The following is an 11,265-nucleotide window of genomic DNA, read 5'->3' on the forward strand; positions in this document are numbered from 1 at the left end:
CTTTTGGGGGAGCTCGACATGTCAATATTGGCTTATAAAATGGTGATGACATGCCGAAATAACAACTGATTAAACCACATCAATACGTTGAGTGGTAAGTATTAATTTGTTATCGACAATCGGAACCCAAATTTGTCAAATGATAGAGGCAATATATGGCAATCTTTTACATGCAGCTACATCGTTTCAGTTTTATTGGATGTCTCCAAAGAGATGCTAAATAATTTCAGAATGTATTATATACAAAGAAGAGGAAAAGAAATCCAGGAATCGACCTCCATATGCGAGCATGTAAAACGCATGCACGTCCGATGGAAGGCGCCTGAACAATTTGACGATTCAAAGGCTACGGATATGGAAGAGTACTGGAATTGAACTTGTATGTATGTTTACACTTTACATAGTTTCATCAGGTGATGCAGAGCTGAGCAATCCAATTATTCTGAGAAACAGTAGTAGATTGATTAGTTGCTCAAAATATTGAACTGAGGAAGAGAGCAGTAGCCAGTAGGTAGATGAACAGCTAGGAGTTTGTAAGGCCGTGTTTAGTTTCCCCGTTCCCAACTTTCCATCACATCATATCACATCAAAAACTTTCCTACACACATAAACTTCTAACTTTTTTTCCAAACTCCTAACTTTCTTCAAATTTTCAACTTTTTTCAGGAACTAAACACACCCTAAGATACATGATGACTCAGAAGGACAACATAGAGACAACAATACATCATGAGATGACTGCCAAAATATATGCACGTATAACTCAGTCATATATATATGCAGTAGAACACACTCACTGACGAATACAACACATAACTGAATAATGAACCTGCATGCCAGGCTACGCGGGACTAAACACACGAATACAACAATAGCTAGATCAGTGCTCGCGTATGTTATTGTTAGGACAAGGCGAGACACAAGATCTGTTTCTATTCTCTTTTGAAGGAGAGTACATCTGCTACTACTGAACTGGAGTATATATACACGATATGAGCAGCAGTAATACAATATGAGTCACTGAACTAGAACACTCAGACTTGTAGATAAATAAGAATAAGAGATACAGCTCAAATGTCAAACTTTACAGTGGGCTTGCAGCGTACCGTCCAACATCGAGCGAGCAATACACCCTCGATCGATCGATCGATCCATTGGTGTTAGTTATATACACTGAACCTCTTGAGAAGGGGCTTGTTTGGGTTTGGGTGGTTGGCAAGCTGCTCCTCCACGTCTTTCACAAAGTCGTCCCTGTACTGTCTATCACTCAGCATGAATTCCCTGAGACTTTTGAGCTCTTTTAGCCCCGACATAAATCCAACGCCGCATGGGCCGGGGCTATGACTAAACTGCAGCAGCTCAAGCTTGGGGGTTGCGCCTCCTCCAAACTGCACTGATTTGAGGCCGTCACCTATCCCACGCAGCTGCAGCACCCTCAGGCTCGGGAACAATACTACTGCGGTGGCTTCCTGCTGCTCCCGGTGGAAGTTGAGATGGACCACATCATGGTTGAACGAATTCCACGACAGGCGCAGGATGGCCAGGCTTGGCAGTGCCTCGAGGACTTTGATGGTGGCATCAACATCCTCCAGTCTGGTGTCAAGTAGTCTTAGCTTCACGAGATTATGGAGCTTCCCGATCCACTGTGGCAGTTCGCCTAGCTTGCCCTCCAGCTTGAGGCTCTGCAGGTTCTCCGGAGGAAGCGAGGTTGACGACGACGTGCCGTGGTCCAGACATCCACGTAGGTCTTGATTCCGATCTCCACACACTGATAATGACTCTAGCTGGCTGAGCTTGGAAATGGCTGAACAGAAGGATGGACCATTCTTCTTGTTGATGCCCACCACGCCTAACTTGCACAACTGGGTGAGTCTCTCTATCTCTTGTATAACAGTGTTTCCCCATGCCAAGTGCACATCGCGGAGTGTATGCAGGCCTTTCAGTTTCCTGCTCCCTCGAGGTAGTGTAGGAATTGGCTCGTCGTCTAAGTCTAGTAGGCCCATCATAACACCACTGGGTGCAAGGCAGCATGAATAGTTGCATGCATCACGCCTGTTGAGGCCATCTATATGCAAGAGCCGTGGTACGCAACATGCTGCACACAATTTTGGCTCGATTTTCAAAGCCTCTACACATCTTGTTGCTAGACTTTTCTGTTCCACTGAATTTATTCCACCCGCATGAAGATATTTTAGCTTCTGAAGCTTGATAAATGTTTTTGGCAGCATAAATATTTTCGTGCTTCTGATATCTAGTAACTCAAGTTGCTTTAGGTCACCCAACGAACTTGGCAGCTGCCAAATATCATCACATCTTCTTAGAGAAAGATACTTTAGGTGAAGAAGGTTCCCAATGTGCTCGAGGTGGTGATTGACTAGACCTTTCGTGTCTTCCAAGTCGAGCACTCGGAGCATTGTCATCTTTTCAGAAATGAAAAATGGCTTCCATCTCCCAAACACCGTTAATGATCTTACACGGGACATGTCCACTATGCTCTCAAACTCATGTTTGTCTCCCTCCCAGTTACTGCTTATGGAAAGATGACGTGTTGTGCCATGTGTCTTTGAGTTGTAACCATTCTCCAACCTAAACACAAGGTTTTCCTCCATTGACTTTGTGATGCTGATTTCACGCATGAGATCGTGTAGTCGGCAATAGTTTATTCCTCTCTCAGGTTTAATTGATTCTTGAGCAACCGGTAGTGTCATGCTCCTACTTATGAGCCCAGTGAAGTTGTCATGAGCTATTTCTATTGGAGATTTGCCACGTGCCTCCGTTGTGTAACCCTCAGCAGTCCATCGCTGCATCAAACGTTTTCGGCTAACCTTGTGGTCTTCGGGGAAGATGGACAGATACAAGAAACATGACTTGAGGTTGTATGGTAAACCATCGTAGCTTTTCAGCAGGACTGTTCTAATGGTCTTGATTTCTGGATTCATCTCAAGCTCAGCACTAATATGCTCATTTATCTTCCTCCACGCCAAAGCAGCCTTTGGTTGGTTTGCCAAGAAACCACCTATGGTGACTATTGCAAGGGGAAGTCCATTACACTTCTTCAAGATCAGATTTGCTTGTTCAACTAAGTCAGGATATTGTTCATCCAAATTTGTCTTTCCCTTAAATACCTGAAAGTGAGACAGTTTGAAGTACTTTACTAATGCATGCCAATTAAATTAAATTAAATTAAATATTTATGCACGTATGTGTGTACTCAGTTAGTTAATGAATTCTCTATATCTCTTCCTTGTTTTGTGGTGATATCTTCCACCTTGTTAACAACCGAGGGCTGTTGACATCATGTTTGGCTTCCAGACACATGTATTAGACTTTCGATCTCTTAGGTGTTTTTTCTTTTCATTAATCAAGTTGTCCAACTTTCATTTTCTTTGATTAGGTTCTCTATCATATCTATATATCTATCTAAAGATGACTTGAAAAGAAGACACCCGTTCACTATGGAGACTAAAAATTTCCATATTAATTGAAGAAAATGGAAAGGATTGAGTTTCCTAGTTTCTATTACTTAAGTTCTCATAAAGGGATCTGCTAGACCTTCTCATATAAGAAATAATCTTTGGTGAAGATCAATAATACGGCATATTCATTATAAGTAAATCTCATATAAATTTTGTCTAATGCATACCATCGACCTTCCTATCCAACGGTCAACGATTGAGGAAGATATATCAATAAGGGATATGGGTATTATAAATAAATATCCTATGGTTCCCTTCCTTGAGAAATTGCAGCTTTGCCACGTAATTGGATGGTATATATCCTTCTTCTACTATGTCGACTATATTGCATTCTCTTTTGCCATATAGTTAGAGGGATTATCTCGTTTGCTACATTTACCAAACTGCCCCTTTCTTCCTCCTCCAGTTGTTCGCCCAACCTTGCATGCATCGCTCCCTGCTGCTTGCTTGGCACCACTGCTGCTCGAGCTCGCGGAGCCATTGCCGCTTCCTGCTTGTTGTTACTGATTATTTCTACCCATCGTCTCTGTGAGAAAACGGACGATATGGCACTCTATAGGTTGAGTTCAGATGAAATGCCACTCAATACAATGCATCGTATAAAAAGCCACTCAGTACGTTGCCTATCAGATGAAATGCCACTTTGGAGATTTTTATGCCCAAAATGTCCCTGGAGAGAGAGGGAGAGGGGAGTGCCAGCCGGGCAGCGCAGGAGGCCTCACCGAGAGGCGGCGGTCGCGGCCGGTGGGGACGACGGGGGGAGGAGGATAGGGCGGCGGGCGAGTGGCAGCGAGGACGATGGGGCAGAGGGAGGAGGAAGCGACGACGCGGGGAAGGAGGACTGGGCAACGAGCACGCCTACCCGCGTGTTCGCTAGGAGGCGGCAACTGCGGTGGCTGGGGGAGGAGGACGGCGCGGTGAGCAGCAGCAGCCGCGCAGCGATAGGTCCGCCCTATCCTCCTCCCCAAGTTGTCCCCGCCGGCCGGCGCCGCCGCCCAGCGAGGCCTTTGGTGCCGCCCGGCGAGCCTCCCCTCTCCCTCTCTCCAGGGACATGTTGGGCATAAAAATCTCCAAAGTGGCATTTCATCCGGGCAACATATTGAGTGACATTTTATCTGGTGCATTGTATTGTGTGGCATTTCATCCGAACCCAACCAATAGAGAGAGAGAGAGAGAGAGAGTCGGAGGAAGAAGAGGGTGAATATGTAACTAATTAAGGTCCACCACTGTCAACATTCTTAAAATTTACTTCCGACTTTGTCCCAACAATCTGGCCAATAAATATGGATATGGTCTTGATGCTAGGAGGCATATATCAGTATGGGCGATACATGATGTGCACAATCGATTTAATTTTGTTATCTCACTTTTGGATCAGATAAAATCTGATGTTTAAGAGAAACCACTTACTTAAAATCAACAAAAGGAGAATTTTCAAGAATTTAGAACAACTAAACTTAAGATTTATGAATTAAGAGTGCGTTCACTTTGTTGCAATAATGTTCAACTTCAGCATTAACAAAACTGGAAAGGGCAACATACAAAACACACTATTATTAACACAAGCCTATCAGAGTTATGGGTCTGTTTAGTATTGCTACCATTTTTTAACTTTATCAAACTTTGGTAATGCCAAATTATGGTATTACTTAATTTTGGTAGGGTAAAATAAGGTTGGGTAGTGTTTTTTGGTAGAATTTTGATAGTACTAAGTCGTGGAGTTACTAAAATTTGGTAGAATTTTGATGGTAATTGTGTGTTTAATTTGTTAGCTTTGTAATTTGGTAAGGCCCTAAACCAAACACTGCACAATTTTACCAAAATTTGGCCGTCAAAAGTTTACTAGCATGTTTTTTCCAACAAAGTGAACACACCCTAAATATTCCATTGGCAAACGATCGAATGGTCTTTCTGTTAAAAATAATCCTCGAATAGTCTCAAGTATCACTTTAACTTTATGATTGGTGTTCATAGTTTTGTTCACATCTGTTTCCGATAACCTTGGATACACTAGATATCCCAAAACTTGTGGATTACGGGCTTTACTAAAATTTGTGGCATGTGTGTGTATTGCCTTTTCAACCTTATCAAAATTTGACATTAATTACTAAAATTTGCAAGGCATCGAACCAACACACCACTACCATCGCTACCCTGCTAAAGTTTGGTAATTTTGGAACTTTTTACTTCAGCAAACTCTACCAAAATTTTGTAAAGCCTCAATTCAGACTTCACCTAATCTTTCTATATCCTACTCAAATTTGGGCATTACCAAAATTAGACAAGGTTGAAAGTAGCAAAAATGAAATACATGACCTACATACATTTATTATATGATGTGGCTGCATCACTATATTATTTGATTATTTCCATAAAAAAGGTTCTGCTTACACAATGTGCATGGTGATATTTGCCAAAGCTAAGCGTGCTCAGTAATAGTGACTAAAATGTACTTCCTCCATGTTACAATGTAAGTCATTCTAGTATTTCCTACATTCATATTGATGTTATGAATCTAGACATAATGAATCTAGATAGATATATATGTCTAGATTCATTAACATCAATATGAATATGAAAAATGCTAGAATGACTTACATTGTGAAACGGAGGGAGTAGTAATATTAAGCGAAACAATTAGCAGCGCATGGTATATTATTTCAGTACATTTTTCGTGAGGAGATGATGTGATTGATTATTCTCTAGCTTACCGAGCTCGTATATACTCCCTCCTTCCCTAAATGTTTAATACCGTTAATTTTTTTAAACATGTTTGACCGTTCGTTTTATTCAAAAACTTTTGTGATATGTGTAAAACTATATGTATACATAAAAGTATATTTAACAATAAATCAAATGATAGAAAAAGAATTAACAATTACTTAAATTTTTTAAATAAGATGAACGGTCAAACATTTTTAAAAAAGTCAACGGCGTCAAACATTTTGGGATGGAGGTAGTATTATTTATTTGTTTTGAATATGTAATAACAAGTGAAATTAATAGCGCGTTGCAGTAGTGCGATTTCATCCGTACCTTTTTATTGAAGAGTTGGAGTGCTTGATCATTTTCTAGTCCGCTGAGCTTGTATATATGTGCATTACTTCTTTCTTTTGAACAATGCTTAGCAATATTCTCTTCTCTTGTGGTGTCTATGATGCAGCTTCCAGCTTTGTTGGGCAAATGCGCCACTATATCATCCCATTCCTTGGTATCCCATATATCATCGAGAACAACCAAATATCTCTTTCCTTCTAAGAGTTTGGACAAATCTCTCTCTTTCCCATTCTCATTCTCATCTGTAAACTGCTTAGCTAAGCTGTGAATGACTTGCCCAGAATTAAAAGGTCGCAAGATTGTAACACAAGCATGCTTATCAAAAATATTGCTAACATCTTGACTTCGATATATATCTTGGACTAGAGCAGTTTTTCCAAGGCCACCCATTCCCCAAATAGAGATCACTTGAGATTGTTGACTCGCTTGGTTTTTAATTAGCTTGATAATGTCAGATTTTTCTTTTGTACGACCAATGAGCTGAGATTCCTCCAAGGTTGCTATCATCGTCTCTATGCGACCGAGCTTTTTATTAGCTGTGAGGTTATTATTACCATTAGTGGTGGTTATGTTTGAGCTAGAACTTGGCTCCACTAAGAGTGTTCCGTCTTGAGAACCCTACACACAAGTGAACAAGAATTAGGTGTATATATATCCTTCCTTAACCAAAGACAATTTTTTTCTTGTGTTTAAAGCTTGTAAATTTATTTCTACGTTGTTCAAAAAAAAAACTTATAAGGCCTTATTTGGCAGGCCAGAAATCTTGGCCCATCCCTCATGGAATCCTGGCCCACCCAGGGAGAATGGGATGGGAATGAGGCCTGCTAAACAAGGCCTAAAAGATTTTGGACTATATGAGAAACTAAATAAATAATGTTTGTATGGTTTGGATCTCAATACGAGTTGTGCTTGCCTGAAGTATTAATTACAGTTTTTTTTATAATGTGCAACTTCGAAATATTTTTTATGAGTTAATCGTTTTCAATTTCTAAATTAGTAAATATCAGATTGTCCTATTTTCGAATCTGAATTATAATGTTCAGATGCAAGGTTTGATGCTTAGCTGTTGCTAATTCACGGCATGAGGATAGAAAATTTCTTCGATTAAAATTCCATTCTCATGTGAATCGCTTTGAATGTAGTCGTCAAATATACATACGAAACAATGATCTGGGTAACAGCAGCATGCCAACTAGAGTACGTTGGGCTAAGCAAGCCGTGAGCCGAGCTGGTTCTTCGGTGCTCGGGATCGACTAACTAATATTCCCTCCATCTCTACAGTTTTCGTTACTGCCACAACTCAAAATATAGCTATTTCTAGCACAGTAATTTATCTTAAAATTAAGCTATTTCTACATCTACCACCTCCTCTCAACCAATCATATTCATTCTCTTTACCTATTTTCTCTTCTTCAATAATCATAACTATTGTATAATAATCTCTACTTACTTTCTTAATACCCGTGTCTACCTAAAAAATGTTTATATTCTGTAACGGAGGCAGTGAAAATAAGGATTGTAGTGGAATGTAAAAAAATACCTTTTATTGTAGTGGGCGCGCGGGGTGTGGGTTATGTGCATCAATAGACGTAGCATGGGAAGTTTTAGGCCAAAATTCACCCTTTATATCTCTTAGTTATATTTAAGGCAAATTTAAACTTTAAAAGTTATATTTTAGGACAGAAGAAGAAGTATTAAGTATCATATATATATTTGATCCTATTTAAGTGGAATTTAATTACCTCAGAAGTTGAGCTACAAGAATAATGAGGTTGTAACAGTTAGAGATTTTAGCTCTTCCAAAATTACCTTCTGATAGAAAGCATAGAGAGTCTCAGACAAATTCTTGTACTCTGGTGGTATACTGTCCCGCCACACACACATTCTTGCAACTTCAACATGCTCTGTGCACACTACGATTCGGCTCCTTGTATTTTCTCTTGGGAAGCACCTCTTTATCATATCCCACTCTTCTATGGTGGATACGCCAGTAGGCACAACAATCAAGCAACTCTTCTGATTGACATATCTCTTAAATTTGTTTACCAGAGCAACTTCATCCACCTTTGCCATCTTGTGTGGAATTTGGTCCACCAAATCAGCTGCTTCTTGTTTTGCTTCCGCAGATTGTTGAAGAGAATTCACATAGAATTGCCTGATAATGTTATGTAGAAACTCTGTTTGGTTCAAAGGACTCATAAGCTTCATCCAGGCGCAACACTCAAACTTCTTTCCTATCCTCAAATCATCATAGGCCCTTTTGATAATTGATGTATCCTCGTTAACACCACTTGTTCCCCATACCGCGATCACTCTTAGGTTGTCGTCACTGGAGTTAATCAGTTGAAGAAGATCCACTTTAGCTTTGTCCTGTTGCCGCCTTGTTTCTTCAGATTCAGACATGGTCGTTGCACCGGCAATCCTAGACTGCACGCCATCAGTTGAAGCCTTGGAGCCAGAGCCATTGATGAGCCGGTAGCGGTTGCTCCTCTGGCTGACATCCTCGACCTTGGCTCTCAGCTCTTTCATCTTCTTGGCCACACTGCGCCGCTCAAGCAGCATGCTTGGGCTGCACTTGCGCCACCAAGATGGCTTTCCGACACGGACGGCCAAGTCTTGGAGGCAGTCCTCGACGTCGTAGGCGACATCGCGAACCTGCTGCACCCAAGCCTTGACAACCTTGTGCTCGTCGCGCTCATCATGCGCGGCCATGAGGAAAGCCTGCATCATATGGAGCTCGTCCCTGATGAAGGCATGGTCACGCTGGATGCCGAGCTGCAGGGCAACCTCCTCCGCGAACGCGGATTTGGCGTAGCCAAGCGCTCCACTCACCACGGACTTGCCCACGCTCAGCGCCGTGGCTTCCATGGTTGCTCTCCTCTCCCAAATCCCAATGTGTTTTTGTGTGTGTTTGTGACAATGCTAGTGTTTGTGCCGATTCAGAACTAAACTTATCATGGATTTAAAAGGGAGAAGCCCAGCAACAAGACCAAGAGTAAGCTAAGTTTTTTTTATGAAGACTTGCCAGGGGTGGTACCTGTTGTGAAGTGTCAAGCCCTAAAGAAATCGTTATTCATAGTAAGACTTCGTCAATTAAGTATTCAAATTGTTCATTATAGTTGGAGGTCGCGACGACTGTCAGTGATGCCTCAACGTCGCTGCGAAGGGTCGGATTTGCGCTATAAATTAAACAAACCACATGCATGCCCCCTCACATGTGGAGTGTCTATATATACGACTATATATATATATACACACACACACACATGAGCTCTTTACTGAAGCAAAAGGCTTACGCATTATGTTATTATGAAGATACTTTGCCTGTCTGCTACGAGCAAAATCTATCCACACACTAACCACCGAGTACTACCTATATATATATAACTTGAACTTAGAGATTTTGAATTTTGAAAATACTAATAACACGTTTCTTTTGAGAATTTAAAAGCAAAGTTTGCGTGTGTACATAGGGGATCGCTAATTAGCGCATACCCGAGAATTGTTTTCCTGGCGCACACGTACACGTGTCGATCAGAGACGGGCGGTATCGTCAGAAACGAATAAAACGGAAAAAAACGTGATTAGCGCCAGCAATTTAGTGGCGCGCGCATCTGGTCCCCCTCCCGCGCCCTATTTGTTTTTCTTTTACGATTATTTTCTTTCGCGATTTTTTCTTTCCTTTTGCACTTTTTTCTGATTATTATTTTTAATCTTTAACACATGTATTTTCGAATGTTTTGAGATGAAAAGTTTTTAAATCTTGACTTGAAAATTTTTAAATTTTAACTTGAAAGTTTTCAAATCTCGATTTGAAAGTTTTTAAATCCGAGTTAAAAGTTATCAAATCTCGAGTTGAAAGTTGATAGCATATTCTTAATTAGCACGAACATCTGGCATCAGTGATAGATGCACGTCGTTGCAGGTTTTGTGGAGCTGTCCGCGTGACGCATGTGAGCATTCATCATCAAGAGGAGATAGAGCGAACAAGGACTTAATTAAGCTGAGTGCTTTACAAGGTGTATATGGAGCATGGTAGCCGACTAGGGGACTTACCAGCAGCTCGACCCTGGGCATTGGGGGACGACCCAAACTGTCAAAGATTGGTGGAAGACACTAGCTAATACAATAGGTGTTTCTCAGAGAGGTTTCGCACCCTCATCCTCCTCATAGTTTGAGAGATATGGAAGGAAAGGAACCAACGAATCTTTCAGCACAAGGAGGCCACGTCACCTTTCCTCTTTGCCAAGATCAAGGAAGAGGCGTGAACTTGGGCGATGGCAGGAGCAAAGCATTTGCAGGACCTTCTGCCCCTCCATGCATAATATTTTAAGTGTACAAAGTTTTTTTTACCTTTCTTGTCTTTAGGGGTTGTTTTTTTCTTCCGCTATATTCAATGAAAAGGTAAAACCTAGTGTTGTTTTCCCTTCAATTTTTTTTTGTGGTTTTGGACGCTGCATCCTGCCTAGGTTTGTAGTTTCGAAATGGGTTCCTTTTTCTTTGCCATGGGGGCTGAAATCATCGAAATTTGGGAAATTTCAAAATTTTTACAGACGGAATTTTCTTAACTCAAATTTAAAACTTATGTTAGAAAAAAAGAAATTGAATCGAAATGTAATTCTTATAACGCCAAATAGTTGAAGGTCAATCCACAGGTGCGACCAATCACAAACCAAATATGCCATAATATTTTACATAGAATCAAAATTAATTAAGAATTTATTACACAGAG

The 11,265-nt window shown here is 40.8% G+C and overlaps 1 protein-coding gene across 1 annotated transcript; it reads right to left on the reverse strand.

The window, feature by feature from the left end:
• Nucleotides 1-371: 371 nt before the first annotated feature.
• LOC127781522 (disease resistance protein Pik-2-like) lies at nucleotides 372-9,401 on the reverse strand. The gene is made up of 4 exons (XM_052308486.1): nucleotides 8,343-9,401; nucleotides 6,513-7,151; nucleotides 2,150-3,125; nucleotides 372-1,984 (listed from the first exon to the last, which is right to left on the reverse strand). The coding sequence occupies exons 1-4, from the start codon at nucleotides 9,399-9,401 to the stop codon at nucleotides 1,161-1,163; spliced, it is 3,498 nt and encodes a 1,165-aa protein (XP_052164446.1). The 3' UTR covers nucleotides 372-1,160.
• Between the last annotated feature and the right edge of the window lie 1,864 nt (nucleotides 9,402-11,265).

The sequence above is a fragment of the Oryza glaberrima genome, chromosome 8 (assembly GCF_000147395.1).
Source record: "Oryza glaberrima chromosome 8, OglaRS2, whole genome shotgun sequence".
Lineage (NCBI taxonomy): Eukaryota > Viridiplantae > Streptophyta > Magnoliopsida > Poales > Poaceae > Oryza > Oryza glaberrima.

What these genes read in the sequence shown, in the direction of transcription:
- LOC127781522 (XM_052308486.1), bottom strand. Translation starts at nt 9,401, where the DNA reads ATGGAAGCCACGGCGCTGAGCGTGGGCAAGTCCGTGGTGAGTGGAGCG. An exon ending in TCTATGCTTTCTATCAGAAG is followed by an intron (nt 7,152 to 8,342) that starts GTAATTTTGGAA and finishes ACTTGTGTGTAG; the next exon opens with GGTTCTCAAGACGGAACACT. An exon ending in TCCAACTCTTCAATAAAAAG is followed by an intron (nt 3,126 to 6,512) that starts GTACGGATGAAA and finishes TCTCACTTTCAG; the next exon opens with GTATTTAAGGGAAAGACAAA.